The sequence below is a fragment of the Gopherus flavomarginatus genome, chromosome 2 (genome assembly GCF_025201925.1).
Source record: "Gopherus flavomarginatus isolate rGopFla2 chromosome 2, rGopFla2.mat.asm, whole genome shotgun sequence".
In the NCBI taxonomy this organism is placed as follows: domain Eukaryota; kingdom Metazoa; phylum Chordata; order Testudines; family Testudinidae; genus Gopherus; species Gopherus flavomarginatus.
Genome location: NC_066618.1, coordinates 135,640,339 through 135,663,625, shown reverse-complemented (window position 1 = coordinate 135,663,625; position 23,287 = coordinate 135,640,339). Strand labels below are relative to the sequence as shown.

Here is a 23,287-nt window from a genome sequence, read left to right as displayed (position 1 = left end):
TCTAATGCCACCAGTAGTGATGGCAAACACAAAAAGGGAGTTGATTGATTGAGTGGGGCAATGGCTTCAGCCCTTCCACACCAGTCCTCAGACTAAAGCACTTATTGGCATGGGAAGTGCACACTGCACTTTTCCAAAGAGCACAGCAGTGTCCACTGCACTATGTGCTATCTCAGCATTCCTAGAGATATTTTGCTTCAGACACAGATGCCACTAGTGCAGTGTCTCAGCCCCCTTACAACGGTGAAGAATTAACTGCCATAATAAAGCCTTTATTGTTCAATCTCTATCACAGAGGACAATGATTCAGAGTATTATTAACTGAAGTATTAAGCCTTAAAACAAAAGCTGCTTGATATTTTCTTCTGAACTGTGTGTGTCTTAGGAAAGACAGTGAAAGTTGTGTGGAACAAATGTGTAAAATATTCTCAGAATAAAAGAATATCTTGAGATAAAAAGACTTTTGGAAGTCTACAGCAGCAATATACACCAACAAACTTCACCTCCCTTAAACAGCTATAAAATAATGCAACTTATTTTCATTAAGAAAAGCAAACACAACTCATGTAATCTTAGATCTATCTTTAGCGCAAAATGTTTAACAAGTTTACCTAACTGACCCAAATGCAGGTTTGGTTTATATTATGATTTTTAAAAAGAAACAGTAATAAGAAACAAAGCACAAAGGCTTTTTCTTAATAAACTTTAATATTTCTTGAAGACCAGTTTATCTGGATAAAAAACACAAAATTACAAGAGTGCACTACTGAAAATGCTACATGAAGAAGCACAGCAGTGCCGGCAATATGTGAGTGGTAAGACTGTTTGGAATTGTTTACCAAAGACTATGTCCAGGATCAGATCTTGGTGGAACTCAAAGCGTTACCAGTAAATTTCATCTTTTTGAAAAATATTTATCTTACAGAAAGTACACCACTATAAATATTCAAGTGTAAAACATTTCCACGTCAAAAATATTTGGGATGTGAATACTCAATTTAACTTTAAATTGACATGGACAGGGAAAATGTTTTGGCCATCTTTCCATTACTTCATTTTACTGGACATTATCTAAGAATCATTCCGAAATGCTCACATATTATAGTTCAAAATGACTAGAATAAGGTAATGTAAAATACCAGTTGTTGGCCTCTTGGTAGCAATAGCCCAATGCCCCTACTGCTTAACACAGATGCATTTGGCATGTGTCCACTGTCAAGGAATCTAGGCTCCTAATACCAAGATATTAATTCGGTTTAAAAAAATCCTGGACCAATACAGCTCTCAAACTTCACTGTCAAATCAGAGGCAGAGATGCAGTACCTTATATATGTCCCACGTATTATATTTTATATACATATAATTAAGTATGCAATGCTCAGGGAGAATGCTGAGTAGTAATTAAAGCATGTTCCTTTAATTTTCTGATTACTACAATAAATCTCCACACATTTTTTTCTCATAGTCCAGAAATGGATAACTGCATCTAAGCACATGATTTAACTCTACTTAAAGCTTTGTATTATTGTTCTGTATTTTTCTTTAAAAGACATCTACGTAAAAAATCATTATCACCACTGAAAAAAATTCTATCTAAATATAAAAATATCAGAAATCGCTGAACTTGATTTTGGTGGCTCTTGTTTGGCTGTATCCTTGCAAAGAAATTAGTTCATTTTTCTTTAACTCTGTTTAATACTATGTGGATTTCTTTTACTACAGGGAACATTCTGTACATGTTCACTGAAAGTTTCTAGTATTACTCCCATACAAATGAAAAGGTAAAGATTTGTTTTATTTTTATGTGATCTAATATGAAGTTTATAGTATAATTTGCAGCTTTGGTTGTAAGAAAAAAAGTTTTTCCAAGGTCTTCAGTGAAAAAGCATTTCACAGCATGTTTCTTACACTATGGTCCTGTGCAAACACATCAGCTAAGCTTCTCCTGAGTAAATATAACACCAGGAAAATTTACTGTAGCCATTTAAAATGCAGAGCTGTAGAGATATCAGGGAAATATTGGTTGAGAATTAGAACTGTACTCTTACATACCTCTCAATTGGCAGGTTTAAGTGCTCCCACCATTTAGCACTACTGAATTTTGATTTAGTGCTTAGAATCATGAAATCCTGATTTCCAGTGCTAAAGAATTAATGTCGCTGAGCCCTTACAAGTACTGTCTAAATAAGGAAATATTTTTCTTGACCTACCAGTAACTGTACAATATTACAAACCCAGACACATGAAAAAAAATAATCGGGCAATAGAAAATGTACAACAGCTTTGGTGTTATACAAAACAATAAAAAAGACTGACAGTAAGGTACATAGTTCATTGTGTTCTTACCACAGCCACTTATTTCACTGCTGACTGGAAGGGTGGTTATTTCCTTTTTATATTCCCAGTGTGGCCTTCCAGCCCAAGAAAACATATTAATATTACTGTAATAAGACTGTCATGAACACCATAAAATATGCTCCAATTTTTATAAAAATGCTTGCCTCTTTGCACCATTGCTTTGTGGCACATTGTTTGTCAACAGAACAGCAGTCCAAAATAAAGTGACAACTAGATTTAATAAATTAATATACTTTTTTAAAGATGTACAATGCACATTCTTTTTAATCCAAGGTTTTAGGTATCAGGATACTTCTATTTACACATTTACAGACCTCAGACAGCACTGATAACATCAGAATATGCAGGTAAAGGAGTAAAACCTTAACTGCTATCTGACTGCTACAAAGAGAAGCAAAAAATAAAAACACTGCTGAGAAGATCATTGGGAAGGATATCCAAAGATTGAAGAAAAGTCTGTGAAAAAGGACATGTAAAGGCAAAGAAAAGGCTGAGGTGTTTAATGTGACCATTCTATTCTTGTGAAGACTGAGGTGGCAGTGTTGATGTGCTTTGTTTACCAGATTTTCGCTCATAATTCACAAGTCGTTGCCCAACAAGGTACCTGCGATTTTAAAGATAAACAGTCATCATTCAACAAAATGGTAAAATGTCATGAATGCACTTTTCTCACCCCTCTACTGTCCAGTGTATTGAAAGCACTACTACTAATGTAGCGTCCCCCTGTCATTCTAGTCAAGTTTGTTACTCCACACTTGAACCTCCTCACTGGCTTCCTTCCATCCTTTTACTTAAAAACAGGTTCTTAGTTCGCACCTTCTTGGCAGGCAGGATTAAACACAGGCATTACTGGTCTGTGTCTAGGGACCCTAGTCCTGATTACCACAGAATCTCAGTTTTTATTTTAAAGAAATATTTCTATCCTTTGTAGATGGGTTACATTTTCAAATTCTTCTTCACAACAACCGCCTGAGGGCAGGTCTACACTTAAAACGCTGCATCAGTTGGCATGTAGCTGTGTCGCTGTAGCGCTTCAGTGACGGTGCTACACAGATGAGAGAGCTTCTACCATCAGCATAGTAAAGCCACCCTGGCACAATGTAATTTCCTTCTACCACTGCCTCCTTGCCAAATCGCTCCTTACATTCTTCTTAATCCTGTCACATTACTGCCTTTTGCACTCAGTTTCATGCCTTTTTTAACATTAATCCCCATGATCAGAAGCCCTCTCTTTCTACTAATTCTTCCTGAGAACCCACTTCCTTCAGGAACCAATCTATCATTCTCTTCCTCAGCCTTTTCTCATGTTCCTTTTTCCAAACTGTCACCGTTTGTCATGTGCACTTATTTTACAACTTCATATAAAAAGCATAAGCCACATTCCCTGTTGAAGTTCTGTGCTGTATCAATGATTTAATTCAACAAGGTTAAGTTTAAAGAACTATCTTGCATGCATATGCTTTATTTGTAAATTACTTCAAAATCTGATTGTGTAAGTTTCCCTTTTCTACAAGGATGATTTGTTGTAAAATAGGGTTACTTACAGAGAGGATATGTGTATTGCTCTTCAATCAAGTACAGAACAGCAGCTAAATTTTTAATAAAGTGGAGTAGTATCAAATTGAAAACTTTGTAGGGTAAAACAATCTGCTTATTCACAGTGCAAATGCAGCACAGGCTGTACTTTCCCATGCTGTGCTACCACTATCCCTCTCCACAGTGCTGCAAGGGCCACATCTAGTAGTGAGATGTTTGCTCACTCATTTCACTTCTCCAGTCTTTGTTTTCTCTAGTGATGATGTCAATAAAAGAGCCATTCAGGTTTAGTTTTCTAAAGCACATACATCTACTAGGGAAACCCCCCAAGCACTCTAGGTGCCCATAAACCTCCAACTGCCAGAAGCTGGGACTGAATGACAGGAGATGGATCACTTGGAATTGCCTTGTTCTGATCATTCCCTCTGAAGCACCTGGCACTGGCCATATCAGAAAACAGGATACTGGTCTTGATGGACAGCTGGTTTCACCCAGTATGGCTGTTCTCACAAAACAAAATCATCTAGAGCTGTTACATTTTAATGACTTTTCATTACTAACAAATACCAGCGGAGGCCATATTTGAACTGGTAACAGGAAATCCACTGCAAGTTTCTTTAGCCATCCAGTCTCTTAGTAACAATATTTTATTGAGGTACTTTATTGTGAAGGAATCTTTCACTTTTATTAGGGACTTACACATATTGAGATTTTTCAGCTAAATATTTAATTCCCCAGTACTTTTCCAACACGTCGCATTGAGAAAAATCAGTACACAGCAAATATCATTTGTTCAAATATGTTAAAGCAAATATGCTTTCTAGTTATATATGATTGGTGCCAAGGATGTGCATGAAGAATGTGCCCATTTCCATCACGTGACACAGCAATGAAATGGTGCACGGTGTTACATCATTTCTGAATACAAAAGAGGTCTGATCTCACTTGTCAAAATTTAAGAAAAATTTCCACCTACAGGGCAGGTGATCTGTACTTACTTGTCATTTTTAATATGTTCATAAAGGCGCTTGAACTGGCGGACCTGGAAGGACAGGATCCCCATCAAAACCACTACCATGAGTAGGAAAGGATAAATTCGGCGCTGTACCAAATTTTGCATTTCAGCAGTAACACCTGCAAAATATATATAGTTAGGTCCACATATATCCATTCCACCTTGCAGTATCTAACAGCACTACTGAACAGAACATGCACTTTTCTCCTCATCTGCCCCAGTGAACTACCACAAGTAAGGCTAAATATTAGCATGAAATATGCATTTCTAAATACTATGTATCAAATGAATCATAATTGAGGAAAATAAACTAATTTGCCTACCCTTCCAAACAAGCATACCTTCAGTTCTATTGCTAGTAAGTATCTAGTTTTACCCCCATTTCCTCATTTAATTGAAATCATGAGTTTGTGAACACAGTCTGTATGTGCTCATTTATGTTACACTTCTACAACATGTCCAGAATTTTAAAAGATCCAACATAACAACCGGGCACTTGGCCCTGTAGTTGTAAGCATTGTGAAAACCCAAGTTGTAAAACCAAACAGTGAGCAAGAGTCCTGCTTGCTTAACAATATATATGTAGTTTCAGATATGATGAGATGTTCACCTACATTCACGTAAGAGGTGAATGACAAACTGGTACAATTACTGTACACTCTATATCCATAACTGCTTCACATATAAAAGCTTAACAACAAACAAGTGGTAACCAAAAAAAACGGTTACTTACCTTTCTGTAACTGTTCTTCTTCGAGATGTGTTGCTCATATCTATTCCAGTTAGGTGTGTGTGCACCATGTGCACGGATATCGGAAACTTTTTCTCTAGCAGCTACCTGTTGGGCCAGCTGGGGAGCCCCCTGTAGTGGCGGCGATATGGTGTTCTATATAAGACCCTGCCTGCCTGACCCCACTTCAGTTCCTTCTTGCTGGCTACTCTGACAGATGGGAAGGTGGGGGGGAATGGAAGGTTTATATTTAGGGCTACACGCCTAAGCAGTTCTTGTAGGATTCTAAAGTCCATCGGAGGTGGACCAGATGTGGATGTGCCAGCCACAGCCTCATCAGGGGAGGACCAAGATGACTCCACTGGGAGAGCCAGGTCGGAGGTGGCCCCTTGGTCAGCTATGGGTAGCTTTTCCTGGGCACCTGGGGTAGCCCCTACCACGGGTGCTGACTCCGCGGGTTGCTCCAGGTCTGGAAGGGGGTGTCTGAGGGTCGCTTCAGGAGACCGGGTGTCTGACAGTGACGTCAGCTGGGCAATCAGGGGACGCCTGGGCCTGATGATATGCCCGGGGGTCCAAAATTGCCACTGGGCACCGGGGGGTCATGACTGAGGCTTCTCAGGCCTGACTGGGGAATGTCCGAAACCCCTGAAGCTCTCCCCAATCTGCTGGAAGGGGACTGGGATTGTGACAGCCAAGGAGGAGTGGTGCACAAATGGAGCAGAGGGGGTACAGACAAGGGTCATATGGAGATTGGCATGGTAGAGCTGATCATGACCGTGACCGATGCCATGTTGACGAACGGTGCCGTGATGGAGAGCGGTACCGCTCCGGTGACTAGTGCCGTGGTGGAGAGCAGCGCCGCGAAGAGGATCGTCAACGAGTTGCGGGCCAGTGCCATGGCAACAACCAGCGTGGGGATCGGCGCTCCGAATGGTGTTGGTCCGAACGGTGCCGCGAGGCTGCTGAACGTGACTTGGACCTTGAGCGGGATCATGTTCCAGCAGTAGACAGTGACCTCGAGTGTGAATGACTTTGAGAATCGTGGCTGCGGGACCAGCACCGCGAGTCTAACTGCTGCTGTGAGTCAGACCGGTACTTGGAGCGGTGCCGGGACTCTGAAAGACGCAGTGTGGAGATGCTGGTCTGAGGGCTGACAGTCCTAACATTGCGGGTTTACCCTTGGACAGTACCAGGACTCGGGCCAGAGCCGGTGCTTGGATTGGGGACACCAGTGCTGTCATTTCGATGAGCCCTCAGGTGGCCTCAAAGGTATCTGGAGTGGAAGGCAATGTAACCTCTTCCACTTGTGCAGCACTGGCATGAACGGACCGGGACCTAGTGGTCTTGTCAGGCTTAGAGGCCTGGTCCGAAGCTTGCTCGGTTGGGGCCGGAGCGACCGCTTCGGGCTTAACGGAGTGTCCTCCCAAGGCTTGCTCCTTTCGAGCAACTGGGGAATGGGAACGGTGCCAGGATGGGCGTCTCTGGGGCCCGGGAGATTGTCGGTCCCGAGGTGGGTGCAGGATCTTCTGTGGTGCCGTGGCCGGTACTGCTGGGGGAGCACTGAGCACTGAAGTGCTCAGTCCCGCGTCTTCAGAGAGACACAATGCGGACTCTATGAGGAGTTGTTGTTCGGGGCTTTAACGCCTTGCAAATTTTGCACTTGTCGGCCTGATGGCCCTCCCCCAGACACTGAAGGCAGGAGTCATGGAGGTCGCCCATGGGCATGGGCTTGTTGCAAGAACTGCAGGGTTTGAAGCCCTGGGACGGCATGCCCCAGAGCCCCGCAGGGCAGCTGTTGAAAGGCGGAACTGCCCTCAACTACTGAACTATACTTAACACTACAGTAATGCTTAACGTTAAGATACCTATCAACAATTAACTAACAAAGGTAACTACTAAGAGAAAGCTAGGGATTAGTGGAGCAGTTGAGAAACAACAGACCATTGTTCCAACAACCGTCACGGGCGGTAAGAAGGAACTGAAGTGGGGTAGGGCCGGCAGGGTCTTATATAGAACGCCATATTGGTGCCACTCCAGGGGGCTCCACAGCCGGCCCGACAGGTAACTGCTGGGGAAAAGTTTCTGACATCCGTGCATGTGACGCGCGCACACACCTAACTGGAATTGATATGAGCAATCACTCGAAGAAGAACTGATGTTTCATCAAAATTATGAATTCTTTATTGATGTTTCTGCTGAAATTTGCACAATTTAGTTACTGGTCTAGAAAGCAGGTGGAAACAGTCCACTTCTATGGAACTCAAATTTAAGCAAAACTCAAATTCAGAAACATTTGAATAACTTTAATGTAGTGATAACAATATTAAACAAAATACATTAGTTTCCCCTACTCTAGTCTTCCCTTTGCACCCTCTCTAAGAATTGACTCCTTTTCTTCAGCTCAATAAGCTTTTAATATTTCCACCTACACTAAGAAGTGCCTGGCTTCTGTGATATTTGACAACCATGGGTGTCAACCACCATCCCACAGTGGAAGCCATACATGGTATCATTAAACAATTATAATCCATACTCAATGGGAACCACATCCTGAAAGAAATCTTTCCTGAACCCCTACTTCTGACCTTCAAACAACCCCCAACTTCTTCAAGCTCATGATCAGAAGCAAACTCTCCTCACACCAGGACACCAGCTCAAAGCAGCACCAGACCCTGGAGAACAACAGATGCAAAATCTGTAGACGTATCTCCACTGCTACAATGATCAACATCCCCCAGGACACGCCTTTCAAGATTGATGGGTCCTACACATGCCTATCGCAACATGTGATGTACTTATCCAATGCACAAAATGTTCCAACAACAACTATGTGGGTGAAACCAGACAATCACTCTCTAATGAACTCACACAGAAAATGATAAAAGACGAAAACACCATGTCATCTGTGGGTGACTGCTTTTCACAAAGCAATCACTCTATATCTGACCTCTCAGTTGTCATCCTCAATGGAAACCTGCACAATATTTTCAAAAAATGAGCCTGGGAGCTTAAATTCCTAACTTTGCTAGACACTAAAATCATGGACTGAAGTGACCAACTGGATTAATGGCTTATTACAACAATATATATATAATCCACTTAACCTCTACTTCCCCCAGCGCTCCTTCCCCCAAATAACTGGAGAGATGTTAACTGGCCACTTCACCTTGAAATGAAATGAGTGTTAATTAATTATGCTAAACAATCTATTCCACCTTGTATTTAACTGTGACATACTGTATACATTTCCTAGACCTGAAGAGCTCTGTGAAAGCTTGTCTCTCACCTACAGAAGTTGGTTCAATAAAAGATATTATCTCACCCACTTGGTCTCTCTAATATCTCATTAAAACATATTTATATTCAATGTATCAAAAAAGTTACACAAAATGCACGGTGACATCACTATTTAAGCATTTAAATTTGCTAGTTAACATTGATGCTGTACTGTATTCCCTTTATTACATCTAAGGCTATGTCTACACTAGAGAGCGGTGCATGTGCTGCTGTAAACTCTCTTGTGTAGCCGCTCTATCTCAATGGGAGTTCTCTCCCATCGACATAATTCATCCACGCCCGACGAGCAGTGGTAGCTATGTCAGCGAGAGAAGCTCTCCTGCCAATACAGTGCTGTGCACACTAGCACTTATGCTGGTGTAATTTATGTCCCTCAAGGGGGTGGAATATTCACACCCCTGAGTGACACAAAATTTCCCGAGAGAAGTGGTAGTGTACACATAGCCCCTATTCGGCACAATGGCCAGATAATGAAACAATTACCTATAATTTATACTTACCTAACAAAGGAACAACACCAGAAGCGATGATATAAGGTACACAAAGGGAAAGCAATAGAACAGAGATGACAGGTGTTGCCAGTTTACGAATTATAAAATGTAAATCGATATTACGAATGCCATTTGCATAAACCTAAGAAGAAAGACAAAACAATTAGGAAGAGTGATTCAGAAACAATCGCTACAGGTTTTGGTAAATAAAAGTGTTTTTCATAATTCAAATTTCTTTGTTAGTACTTCAATATTTTCCTTAAATGTACCTACTTAAATAACTATGGTGACACCTTCACAGGTTACCACAGACTTAGGGCTTGTCTACACTTGAAATGCTACAGTGACACAGCTGTAATCCACCTCCCTGTGCTGTCTATACCAAGGGTTAGGTTGGCTTAATTACAGTGTTCAGATGTCTGGACTATTCACACACCTAAGTGGTGTAGCTGGGTCAATCTAGGTTTTTAGTGTAGACCAGGCCTAAGAAAGGCTGTTTTTCAGGAGAGCTGGAGAAATGGCTATGACGGTAGAAAAAAAGGCAGCAACTGCAAAACTTATTTTTAATACTGCTGGTGATGCTATGAAAATACAAAAATTTTTCAGTAACTAGTTTTTAATAAAGCAGGTGTTTAACAACTGTTAATTTAATTTTTATTCCATGAATTTTGACCCATAATTATGAAAGTACTTAGCATACATACCTATGTAATTTTTCATTATATATTAAGTTTATCATATTTACATTCTTTAAAATATGTCCAGGTTTCTAATTTTACTAAATACACAATCTCTCTCTCTCACGCTATCAATACTCCTCAATTCAGAGACATCTGCATGTCTACAGATACACATACTACTGTAACACACAATACATTCTGTTTCTCCCTCAGTGGTCCTTTTTCTAATAGGTTTATTATACTCCAGTTATTCCATAAATGTCAGCAATGTAAACTGCAAAAACAAGGAACTGTATCATCTAGTCTATCTCCCATCCATTCTATTGTAACTTTCATCCTAGTGAAATACCTAAAACTGAGTCTGACGACGTGGGTATTCACCCACGAAAGCTTATGCGCCAATATGTCTGTTCGTCTATAAGGTGCCACAGAACTCTGTCGCCTAAAACAGTAGTCACTATTAGATTTGTCCTCACCTTTAAATCTACAATCGTATCCTTGGTGTACAAGTAATGTAGTGTAAACTTGTACCAAAATGCCATTCAGCAGGCATGTGTACACGCAGAAGAAGTAACTTGCATGCAGTGGGTGTGAAAGGAAATATGGTGATAAGAATATTATGATAAAATCAGCCAACCCACCAAAAAATAAAGCTACCCCAAAATCTCCAAACTAAAACCAAAATATCATTGAACCAAGAGCTTGACGGAACAAGTGAGTGTTGGCAGCATGATCTGAAGCTCAAATATAGGCTCTTCTGAAAAGTCAAGGGAAGAAATTCCAAAGTGGTACCAACAAGTCTGTTTCATACCTTCTAACCTTTTTAAGAATTGTTTTATCCAGTCTATATTAGCAGTTAAACTCCTTTTAAAATCAGCTGAAGTGAAACCAGGAAGAACTACTGTCAGCAACTAACTGTTGCCCAAGTGTATGTAGGAAAGGACTAAGAAAGCAGTTTAGAAAAAGGAGGAGAGTTCCATCTTCCAGAGGTAAGTGATATATCTTCGTTTTGAAAAGGTGCTCAGATATTAACATGATAAATACTACAGAAGTGTCTATAAATTTTTCCTGGAGGCATTCTGCACCATTGTACAAGCACAGAATTAATGTTCCCCTCACATTTCTCTCCTTCCCCACAGAATAATTGACTCTGATGGGGAGGTGAAGAGAAGCTATGAGAGGGGTCACAGTGCAATTATACCTTTTGCTCACCAGGAGCTGCTGTGGCACCAGAAGAGAGGGCAGCTGGCTCATGGAGTGCAGCAGCCAACCGCAGAGAGGGAGGGGGCAGAGGCTGCCTTCCTCACAGCGCCCTGCCCATACGGCCAAGTGAGAAAGCCCAGGACAGACAGAGCGGGGCACACAGGGTTGCTGGGAGAGGGGGTCATACAGACTGGGGTTCAGAAGGGCTAGTGGGAGGGACAGAGTGTGGCAGGGGCACAGGAGCTAGTGGGTGATAACACTGAGCTGGAGCTGAATGGGAGTGGGGGTGAAGGGACACATGGGGACAGGGGTAGTTATGCCTGGCTCAATGGGAAGTGGAGGTGCAGGGACACATGGAGACAGGAGCAGCTATGCCTGGCTGAGTGATGTTCAGGGCCATATGGGGACAGGGGGGAAGCAGAGGTGCAGGGCCATCCAGGGATGGGGAAGATGTGCTTGACTGAATGGGAGAGGCTAAGGGTATGTCTACAGTATCCGCCAGATCGGTGGGTAGCGATCGATCTATCGGGGATTGATTTATTGTGTGTAGTGTAGACGTGATAAATCAATCCCTGATCGCTCTCCCGTCGACTGCTGAACTCCAGCTCGATGAGAGGTGGAAGTAAAGCTGATGGGGGAGCAGTGGTCGCCGATCCCGCGCCGCAAGGATGCGAAGTAAGTGGTTCTAAGTCAATCTAAGATACGTCGACTTCAGCTATGCTGTTTTTGTAGCTGAAGTTGCGTATCTTAGATCGATCCCCCTCGCCCTAGTGTAGACCAGGCCTAAGGGTCAGCCAGGGTCTGCATGGGGGAGGTTCCCCAACTCTCTAACAATTCCCTCCCCCCTAAAAAATCTCCTCCATACTTCTCCCTGTCCCCCTCCCCCCAAAACACAACAACTCTCCAAGTTCACTTCCAGGCTCCTTCCTAGCAATTACTTCCCTCTCCCTCAGCTCCTCCATTATCCCCAACTCCCCCAAGTCTTTTCACTGCTTCTGAGGGGTGCGGGAAATACGTTTCTTTATTGTAGTTTAAATGAATTACTCAAAGTTCGTATCATGGTACAATTCCCCACTCTGAACCTTAGCATCCAAAAGATGGGGTACCAGCATGAATTCCTCTAAGCTCAATTACCAGCTTAGAACCTGTAGCGCTGCCACCAACCAGGAATTCCAGTGCCTGGTACACTCTGATCCCCCCAAAACCTTGCCCGGGGAACCCCAAGACCCAGTCCCTCTGGATCTTAACACAAGGAAAGTAAACCCTTTCCCTCACCGTTGCCTCTCCCAGACTTCCCCTCCCTGAGTTACCCTGGAAGATCACTGTGATTCAAACTCCTTGAATCTTAAAACAGAGAGGAAAATCCACCTTCCCTCCTCCTTCTCTCTCCCCCTCCCAGACTCTCCCTGAGAGAGAAAGTAATCCTAACACAGAGAGAAATTAACCTCTCTCTTCCCCTTCCCTCCTTTCTCCCCACCAATTCCCTGGTGAATCCAGACCCCGTCCCCCGGGGTCTCATCAGAATAAAAAAAAAACAATCGGGTTCTTAAACAAGAAAAGCTTTTAATTAAAGAAAGAAAAAACAGTAAAAATTATCTTTGTAAATTTAAGATGGAATAGGTACAGGGTCTTTCAGCTATAGACACTGGGAATACCCTCCCAGCTTAAGTATACAAGTACAAATTAAAATCCTTTCAGCAAAATACAAATTTGAATTCCATCCAGCCAAATACACATTTGCAAATAAAGAAAACAAACATAAGCCTAACTCGCTTTATCTACCTAGTACTCACTATTCTGAACTTATAAGAGCCTGTATAGGAGAGATTGGAGAGAAACCTGGTTGCAGGTCTGGTCCCTCTGAGCCTCCAGAGTGAACAACAACCAAAAACTAACAGCACACACAAAAACTTCCCTCCCTCAAGATTTGAAAGTGTCCTGTCCCCTGATTGGTCCTCTGGTCAGGTGACAGCCTGGCTCACTGATCTTGTTAACCCTTTACAGGCAAAAGAGATATGAAGTACTTCTGTTCCATTAACTCTTAACTATCCGTTTATGACAGTTCGGTATTTATATGCCTAGCAAGGAATCTGTCAAAAACATTTCCTGAATCTTTTTTTGTTGTCTGTATTGTTAGACATATTTGCTGACAGGTATATTGAAATAAATCACCAAAGTAATTGAAACTGGCATGATTATATTGTGTTATTTTGCCAAATAAAATATACAGAATCCTGCAGAATTTTAAAACATTGTGCACATTTTTAATTTTTTTATGCAGAATTTTCCCAGGAGTAATAAATAAATGTAGATACCTTATTCTTCCCAAGTGACACGTAGCTTTCTCTGTAAGCCCAGTAAGAATTTGTTTATCTTAATATTCTTTAGTTGCTCATGTCTATGTAACAAAAAGTTCTCAAGATCAATTTTTTGGAGGAGAAGTTTCCTCCTAAATCTTGGTTAATCCATCATCTGAAACCAACTTCCACTTTTCTATTAATTTTCACTTTCATTTGTCATCTAGTCATGTTTCCAGAGATTGAGTCAATTTAAGGCAGTTACATCCTTTCCTCTCATAGCAGGAAAGTGTAGAGGAATGGATAAGAAATTAGAAAAATGTGAAATAGACCCTCATTTATTGCTTAAAAGATGTAGTGATATAAAAGGAAAGTCTCAGGAAACCTTTAACTTTCTTATTTAGTGCTCTCCTTTTTAATTAAGAAACAGTCATATTAAAAACTCTTGACATATCTTTAAAATAGTTATATCAAGTTTTCATATTTGTAAAGTCTTGAAAGTTAGGAAACTGAAACTTCATTTTAACACTGATGATTCACAATGCACATCTGTATGCAATATTTTTCTATTTTCTATTCCAGTTTTAAATTGTGCTGTAGCTTAATGTATTAGATACATACAATAAAAATACAGGACACATGTCCTGAGTTATTAGTGGTATTATAACAATTATTCCATTTTCTGACTTGAGTGTTCAAAATTGACGTTTGTGAACATTTATGTATTTTTTTCAAAGAACTGACTTGGATATTCTGAGTAGAAAAAGTGCAATCATATTTAGGGTTGATCAGTTTACTACTGTGTCTCCATACTAAGGTTGATTCTACCATTCTAAGCCCACGTCCAGACTAACCCGCGGCATCGGCGGGTTAAAATCGATTGCTCGGGGATCGATATATCACGTCTAGTCTGGACGCGATGTATCGATCCCCGAGCGCGCTTACATTGATTCCGGAACTCCATCAACCCGAACGGAGTTCCGGAATCGACAGGGAGAGCCGCGGACATCGATGCCGCGCCGTCCAGACGGGTGAGTACCTCGATTTTAGAAATTCGACTTCAGCTACGTTATTCACGTAGCTGAAGTTGCGTATCTAAAATCGATTTTAAAACCGTAGTCTGGACATGGCCTAAGACTGACTTTGACTCCCAACTTTGCCAACACTTGACTAATCCATAAGAAAGTTGGCATGCAGTATCATCTATCAGAGCAGGATTTTTCTAGAAAGCTTCAAGCAATGTAGAAAAGCATTTCTGAGATATTGAGGTTTCAAAACCCTTCAAGAAATTACTTGTGTAAAGAAAAAACACAAAACCCCCACAAATGTTAAAAAGTCTAAATTTCAAAAATAAGTTAAACTTAAAAAGAATGGAAACACATTTAAGGTCACCCACACCATTTTTACTTGGTGTAATCTACAGAGCAATGAAAACCGAGTAACAATCCTGCCCTCAAACACTGTACCATCACCCTGCTAATGATCCCAAAACAGAGAAGTGATGTAGCTGAGCCTGAAATAAGAGTAAGAGAGACTTAAACAAAAATACCTGTGTCTATAGAGAAAAATATTCTGATTGTCTGGCATTTACATAGGACCCATATAGCATAAAGTGAAGCATTTTCCTCACTTCACCAAATGAGACAATGTTTGGGACAATTATCAGAAACAATACACTGTTTCAAATTAAAGCATTGCCATACAGAGATTTAGCAGTGACATACAGCTGTGGTATCTGGCACTACAAACTTCTTAAAACACCATTTTATTTTGAGAAGTGACTATATAAAAACTGGCATTTTCTTGTACAACAGTTACCTTCTCTAAGCATATAGCTGCTTAACTTTACTAAAATAAATGTTTACTGCTTTGTATTGCTTGTTAATACTGAAAAGCCAGCAGCTATGGAAGAAAGCAAGATTCTATTCCACCATTAATAAAACAGAATATTATTTTATCTTAGATTATCTTTTTGGACATACAGGGTCTCTTTACTATGTGTTTCTATAGCATCCAGTTCAATGAGGTCCCAATATTGATTATAACAGGAAGTCATTACTGCACTGAACTGCTGTAAAATTACTACTCATGATTTGTAAACCAGAAGTAATACAGGCTGACCCTCAGTTTCCAGGGTGAGTTGACAAGGTTGGCATTTAGAAAGACCATCTATTTACTTATAAATTGAATAGATGTGATCTAGGATTATTAAAATAAACATAGAACCTCACAGGTATTATTTTTAAACAGATTATTATAGAATCATTAGGGTTGGAAGAGACCTCAGGAGGTCCTCTAGTCCAACCCTCTGCTCAAATCAGGACCAATCCTAACTAAATCATCCCAGCCAGGGTTTTGCCAACCGGGCCTTAAAAACCTCTAAGGATGGAGATTCCACCACCTCTCTAGGTAACCCATTCCAGTGCTTCACCACTCTCCTAATCAAACAGTTTTTCCTAACATTCAACCTAGACCTCCCCACTGCAACTTGAGATCATTGCTTCTTGTTCTATCATCTGCCACCACTGAGAACAGCTGAGCTCCATCCTCTTTGGAACCCCCACTTCAGGTAGCTGAAGGCTACTATCAAATCCCCCCTCACTCTTCTCTTGTGCAGATTAAATAAGACCAGTTCCCTCAGCCTCTCCTCATAAATCATGTGCCCCAGCCCCCTAATCATTTTCGTTGTCCTCTGCTGGACTCTCCAATTTGTCCACATCCTTTCTGAAGTAGGGAGCCCAAAACTGGACACAATATTCCAGATGTGGCCTACAACTATACTTTAAAGGCTGGACCTCAAATTAGGTAGTTTATACCCATGGGCACAGCACGGCAGGCAATTTGCATGTACGTACAAAGCCGTGTACTCCAGAGTTCAATTTCAGAGACCAACTACGCAAATAAAGTAGATTTAGTAGATTACAGACTTAAAGTCATAAACAAGAACCTTTAGCAAGAAGTCTCCATGTACAGTGTGTGCACAGCTGGCAGACAATCAGTTAAGACTGAATGAATAACTTTAATTGTGTATTTCCATACATTATAATTTCCAAATTTAACCTTAACTTTAAATTTCCTAGCTAATATTAAAAAAAGAAAATCAAAACTTTTCAAAGACTACACTATTCTCAAAGATTTTTTCCATATAGCTAATTTTTATTTACAGCCTGGAATCCCAGTTAACAAAATTTTGTGCCTGGTAATATCTAAATCAGAAGATAGAACTCAAGGACCAAAAAAAAAGTTATGATTAATGAGAAAAATCAGCACCAAGAAATAAAACTGTTAAGAAATATCTGGAGGAAAAACATTGCAAGATATAACCAGGCATTTGGAGAAAGAAAAGTTGCAATATGATGTTAACTCAAATGGAGTGGGGGATGGACAGACATGGCTTTTGAAATAGGAGTTACCAATCTTCGATTCAGGTCCTTCCTTGTTTTTGTTCTTTTTTATCCTTAACTTATATTTTAATGTGCTCTAACAAAGAAAAAAAATGTTACTTTCTTACCTGTTCAATAACTGTTTTCAACCACCACTGTGGGCCCATCAGAGTTATGGCAGCAATTATTTTGGCATGCAGAACTCCAAGAGCCCAGTCCTAATTTTATAAAAGTGAACATAATAGTAAAAGTCAACTGTCAGTATTTTCTAAATGTATCTTGACCAGCCAAAGATTTATTACAACAAATTTTTAATATCAAAATTACTTAAAACCATTAGAAAATTGCTTTATTATTTACAAAGTGGAGTAGTTTAAAGATAGCATCTTTTGCTAACTTGCGAGAAAAAAAGGATGCTGTGAGGCTTGAGTGCTTGTAAAAAGCTTTGAGATTTTTGTACAAAAGGACATCCTAGCTATTATTAAACCAATGACAAAAAATAATATAAACATTGCACTCTTTCAGTACACTCCTGAACTGGACAGGTAAGGTTGTTAAGATTTTTATTTCTAATTTAGTTTTATTTTGGTTTGCAAGACATCTATAGTAGAACGTCAGAGTTATGAACTGACTGGTCAACCATACACCTCATTTGGAACCGAAAGTATGCAATCAGGCATCAGGAGAGAGAGACACAAAAAAAGAAAACAGTACAGTACTGTGTTAAACAAACCAAAAAAAATAAAGGGAAAGTTTTAAAAAAGATTTGACAATGTAAGGAAACTGTTTCTGTGCTTGTTTCATTTAAAATTAAGATGGTTTAAAGCAGCCTTTTTCTTCTGCATGCTAAAGTTTCAAAGCTGTACTAAGTCAATGCTTAGGTGTAAACTTCAGAAAGAATCATAATGTTTAGTTCAGAGTTACAAAAATTTCAGAGTTATGAATAACCTCCATTCCTGAGGTATTTGTAACTCTGAGGTTCTACGATATTTCCTGGAGAATGCAAAGCACAGAAACATGCAAGTACTTAAGCAATTCAGAGATTTTAAATATCCTGCCTGTTCACAAGGATAGACGTGATGCATGTCCAGGTGAGTGAGATAAATCAATACCGTTTATATGTAGATAACAAACCACCCAGCTGAAAAGTTGGTGTTTTATCTTTGTTGCAGCCCTGAACTAGAGGAGTTCACAGTAAACAAACTATGGATTTTTAGGGGGATTTTAAGTGTAGGTTAGATTTTAGGCCTATTGATCCATGAAGTATCTTTCCTTAGAGGTGGCCCGCAAACAAAAAACAATGGGATTACTTGTTTGTTTATACACATAATAAAAGCAAAAAGGTTCTTTCAAGAACTTTTTACATTAGAAATTCAGTTCTTGTATACCTTATTTTATTTGAAATGCGCTATGGACAGCTACAGAACTGTTAGGATTGACTCATTACAGATTAGGAAGACCGGAACAGCCCCGGGCAAGCGTCTCCTCTTGGCCCCTCAGCAAACTGCTATGGGAGCTCTAACCACTGACCTCCCAGATGTTTGTTCAGACTCCAGAGGATTAAGAGTCCAGGCACTGCCACTGTCTTGAGGTCCACAGGTATACTTTCAGGGTACAGCTCCTTTGTCTAGTACCTCATCCTGAGAGATCAGACCACATGGCCCCCTGCCTTGCCCCTAGAGCCAGTACTGATTCCTCAGGCTTCACCCATAGCTTAAATACCCCCTCCTCCAGAGCTCCACACAGAGGTGTCTTCTGGTTTACATCTCCAAGGGAGCATGTGGTAGGTGTAAACAGAGCCCAGAATTCTTCGGTTGACCTACCTACTGCCTCTCAAGGAGGCGGATTACCTACTCTGATGGAAGAGATTCTCCTGTCAGCATAGGTAACGTTTACACTGAATCAGCTATGCCACCATAGCATTAAGTGTACTTTGCATAAAATTTTAAACCACCACAGCTCTCTTTAACAGCATGAGAAAGAAACAGATCTATACAAAAATAAGCCTATGACCAAATGCACCCCTGTATTCACACCCTACACACTTCTGTAATAATCTTTGTACAAAATATGACTTGTGAGGTATCATCTGAAAACTAATAATGCACTGGTCAATAATACCATGGCAACATTATATGTAAAGTTATGAATTCCCCCTCTATGATGTAGCACATGTTCAAACCCACACAACCCTGACTAGCAAGAGTGGTTAAACAGGTTTATCTTATACAATGGAATGTGTGTTTACCTCAATTTACATAAAAGTAGTAAACAGGGTTCTTGAAACAGCAAGAGTGAGACAAGGCAAATCTGTATTTCAGCATACTCAGGGGAGAAGAAAGAGCATGCGGCCACTTCCACATGGCCTTCTTTAATGCTTGAATAAACTTTGCTTTGAGCAGTAATCCTCAGAAGAATCCACTTCAAAGGGGGACTGGACTATAAAAGTGAGGGGCAAAAGCATCCCCGCTCCTTCTCTCATATGCCTAAGAATACAAAGGAACAACCCGGGACAGATCCTGACTTTAGCACTGTTGTTGGGAACGTGTGTAAGGATTATATCTTGATTCAAAGTCTAGTTTGTCAAATTTAAGCTACTAGGAAGCGTCAGATCTTTACTTCTCTTGTACAAGGTATTACAAAGTCAGAAATGGTTACTTGTACTCATCTAAAATCTCTTTTTGTAGTTAATAAATTAGTTTTATTCTTTAAAACTAAGCCAGTGCTATGGTTGAACTGAACTGTTTGAGTAAACTCCAACTAACTATTGCGTATTGACCCCTTACGGGGGCAAGGAACCTCTAATATCTGAACTGCCCAGGAGAGGGCTGGACAGTGCAGAACACACATTTCTGAGAAAATTCGGGCCTGGGAGTATGTTGGGGTCACCCTGTAAGTCAACAACCAACGCTGCTGGGAGACAGAGTGTTACTGAAGTGTTGTTGGCAGGCTGCTGGGATCAGTTACTGGACCAGTGCTGTGGCTATACATACTCAGGGTGTGACCTGCAGGTTGACTGAGAGTGACCCAAATTCGGAGCTATAGCAGCAAAGCTTTCTGAGGCATCAAAGTTTGCAGGGCAATTGCTGACACAACCCCTCACTGGTCTGGACTGCACCCCAGAATGTGATAGTGGCGTAGTTGAAACAGGATTTATACAAAGACTGGTATTTTGATGGAGATTTACACCTTAAGCAGTGGTATAACAGTTTTAAGTGAGTCTTAAGTGTGGTGGCTGGGCACAATACAGAGAGTTTACAGTTTGTCATTTTCTGTTTATTTTGGTTAAAAGAAATAGAACAATAGTAAAGCATAAACATGAGCATCAGAGAAGCAACTGTAAAGCTAGAGCTGGCTAGGTAGGAGAAAGAACAAAAAGACAGAGTGTGAACACCAGAAGTGGTACACAGATGTGAAAGCCCAGGAAAGGATGGCAGAAACGCAGCAGCAGGAAGATGCACACTGATGAGTCATGTAACTGAAAGACAAAGAAGCCCTAGAAAAGGAGGAGAGAGAGTATAATCTGGATATGATGGCAAGACATGGATAGATCCTGCAGTCCCCAGGCATTGACCTCATCCAAATAGCATTCAGCTGAGAAGTTGTGCACAGCATACAAGTAAACAGACTGTACTGACAAATATCTTAGCACTTTTGAATAGCTATGTGAAGTTCATAAGGTTCCAGAGAACAAGGAAGTCCCCATACTGATTGCAAAACTCTCTGGTACAGTTTTAAATATATTTAATGAAATGTCAGTTGGAGAGGCTCTGAAATATCCTGAATTTTAAAAAGCTGTTTCGCACAGGTTTCAAATTACTCTTGAAGTGTATAGGTTACTGTGAAGGTCTTTTTCCCCCAGTTTGAACTTTAGCGTCCAAAAGTGGGGACCTGCATGGATCCTTCTAAGCTTAATTCCTAGCTTAGATCTAATAGCGCTGCCACCAGCCAAAATATAGTGTTTGGCACACTTTCTGTTCCCCCAAAACCTTCTCTGGTGAACCCAAGACCCAAACCCCTTGGGTCTTAAAACCAGGAGAAATAAACCATCCCCCCCCCTTTCCCCCTCCCAGACTTTCCCCTCCCTGGGCTACCCTGAGAGACTACACTGATCCAAACTCCTTGGATCTTAAAACAGAGAGGAATTAATCTTCCCTCCCTCCTCCTTTCTCCCCACCAGTCCCTGGTGAGTTCAGACCCAATCCCCTTGGGTATTAAAGAAGGAAAAAAATCAATCAGGTTCTTAAAAAAGAAAGCTTTTAATTAAAGAAAGAAAAAGTAAAAAATTATCTCTGTAAAATCAGGATGGAAAATGTTTACAGGGTATTCAGATTCATATAGCCTAGAGGGACTCCTTCCCCCCTAGCCTGAGATTCAAAGTTACAGCAAACAGAGGTAAAAATCCTTCCAGCAAAATACACATTCACAAGTTAAGAAAACAAACATAAGACTAATCCACCTTTTCTAGCTAGTACTTACTATTTTGAACATGAAAGACTGTTTCAGAAAGATTGGAGAAAGACCTGGCTGCATGTCTGGTCCCTCTTAGCCCCAAGAGCGAACAACGAACAAAACAAACAGCACAAACAAAGACTTCCCTCCACCAAGATTTGAAAGTATCTTGTCCCCGCATTGGTTCTCTGGTCAGGTGTCAGCCAGGTTCACTGAGATTCTTAACCCTTTACAGTCAAGACAGACATTAACCCTTAACCATCTGTTTATGACAGTTACAATTTAGGAAACCCAGGAAATGTGCTGGCATGAGTCATAGTGAGTATGCCTATAAAATGTGTGATCTAATGAGAAAACAGGTAAAGAGAAAGTGAGCTGAAAACTATGACCAATTGTTTGATCTCTTTGCTCAAGACCATTTCCTAAGCAACTCTTCTGAGGTGGTCAGACATGCAATATGGAAAAGACAGTTACCTTTTCTGTAACTGGCGTTCTCTGAGATGTGTTGCTCCTGTCTATTCCACAGTAGGTGTGCATGCATGCCATGTGTACAGGTGCTGGAAGTTTTTCCCCTAGCGGTATCCGTAAGGGGGGAGTGCCCCCCGCGAACCCTGGAGTGGCGCCTCCTCGGCGCGGTAAAAGGAGAGCTGCGCACTCCCCCTACCCCCAGTTCCTTCCTGCCAGACAACTCTGGCAGCGGGGAAGGAGGGCGGGATGTGGAATAGACATGAGCAACACATCTCGAAGAACACCAGTTATAGAAAAGGTAACTGTCTTTCCTTCTTTGAGTGATTGCTCATATGTATTCCACAGTAGGTGATTCGAAGCTGTATCTGCTGGAGGTGGGTAGGAGTTCATAATTTCTCGGGATGGAGTACCGCTCTGCCGAACCCAGCATCATCCCTGGTTTGGGAGACTATTGCATAGTGCGAGGTGAACATATGAACCGAAGAAGACCATGTGGCTGCCCTACAAATGTCCTGAATAGGGATGTGGGCCACAAAGGCAGCCAACGAGGCCTGTGCCTGCATCAAGTGTGCCCTAACAATAGGTGGTGGGAAGACACCCGCCAGCTCGTAATAGGAGTGGATGCACAAAGTGATCCAGTTGGACAGCTGCTGAGTGGAAATCAGCTGGCCTCTTGCGCGCTCAACTGAGGTGATAAACAGCTGTGAGGACTTTCTGAACAGCTTGATTCGCTCGAGGTAGAATGACAGAGCTTGCCTCACACTGAGCGTGTGGAGGCGGCGTTCCTCATTAGTCGCGTGAGGTTTGGGGCAAAGGACTGGTAGGCGGAGATCACCTTTGGGAGGAAAGCGGGGTGTGAGCGGAGCTGGCCCTGGTTCTTATGAAACACCATATACGGGAGCTCGGAGATCAGGGTCCTGAGCTCCGAGACCTGCCTGGCCGACGTGATAGCAATTAGGAAGGTCACGTTCCATGAGAGTTGAGACCAGGAACATGTGACCAGCGGCTCAAACGGGGGCCCCGTAAGCTGAGCCAGCACCAGATTCAGGTCCCACTGTGGGACCAGGGGCTTAGAATAGCACCAGATTCAGGTCCCACTGTGGGACCAGGGGTAAAGCCGGTCCAAGTTTTTAAGGAACCGGCCGGTCATAGCATGGGAGAACACCGTGTGTCCTTGCACCAGGGGATGGAAAGCCGATATGGCTGCCAGATGCACCCTGACTGACGAGAGTGCCAGGCCCTGGGTCAGACGAAGTAATCGAGGATAAGCTGGATCAGGGCGGCTGTTGGGGATACACCTTGGTCTGTTGCCCACCTAGCAAAACGAGACCACTTCGCCATGTAGGAGCAGTGAGTGGAGGGCCGCCTACTCTCAAG

The 23,287-nt window shown here is 41.5% G+C and overlaps 1 protein-coding gene across 2 annotated transcripts in view; it reads right to left on the bottom strand.

Annotated features, from left to right (window-relative positions):
* Positions 1 to 689: 689 nt before the first annotated feature.
* Positions 690 to 23,287, bottom strand: part of MARCHF6 (membrane associated ring-CH-type finger 6) — a 124,934-nt gene continuing 102,336 nt past the window's right edge. For both annotated transcript variants that reach the window (XM_050937412.1, XM_050937413.1), the window contains exons 23-26: positions 17,119 to 17,208; positions 9,437 to 9,569; positions 4,893 to 5,028; positions 690 to 2,962 (exon numbers count right to left, since the gene is read on the bottom strand). In XM_050937412.1, the coding sequence (XP_050793369.1) occupies positions 2,872 to 2,962; positions 4,893 to 5,028; positions 9,437 to 9,569; positions 17,119 to 17,208 (450 nt within the window). In that variant the 3' untranslated portion in view covers positions 690 to 2,871. The remainder of the gene's footprint in view (positions 2,963 to 4,892; positions 5,029 to 9,436; positions 9,570 to 17,118; positions 17,209 to 23,287) is intronic.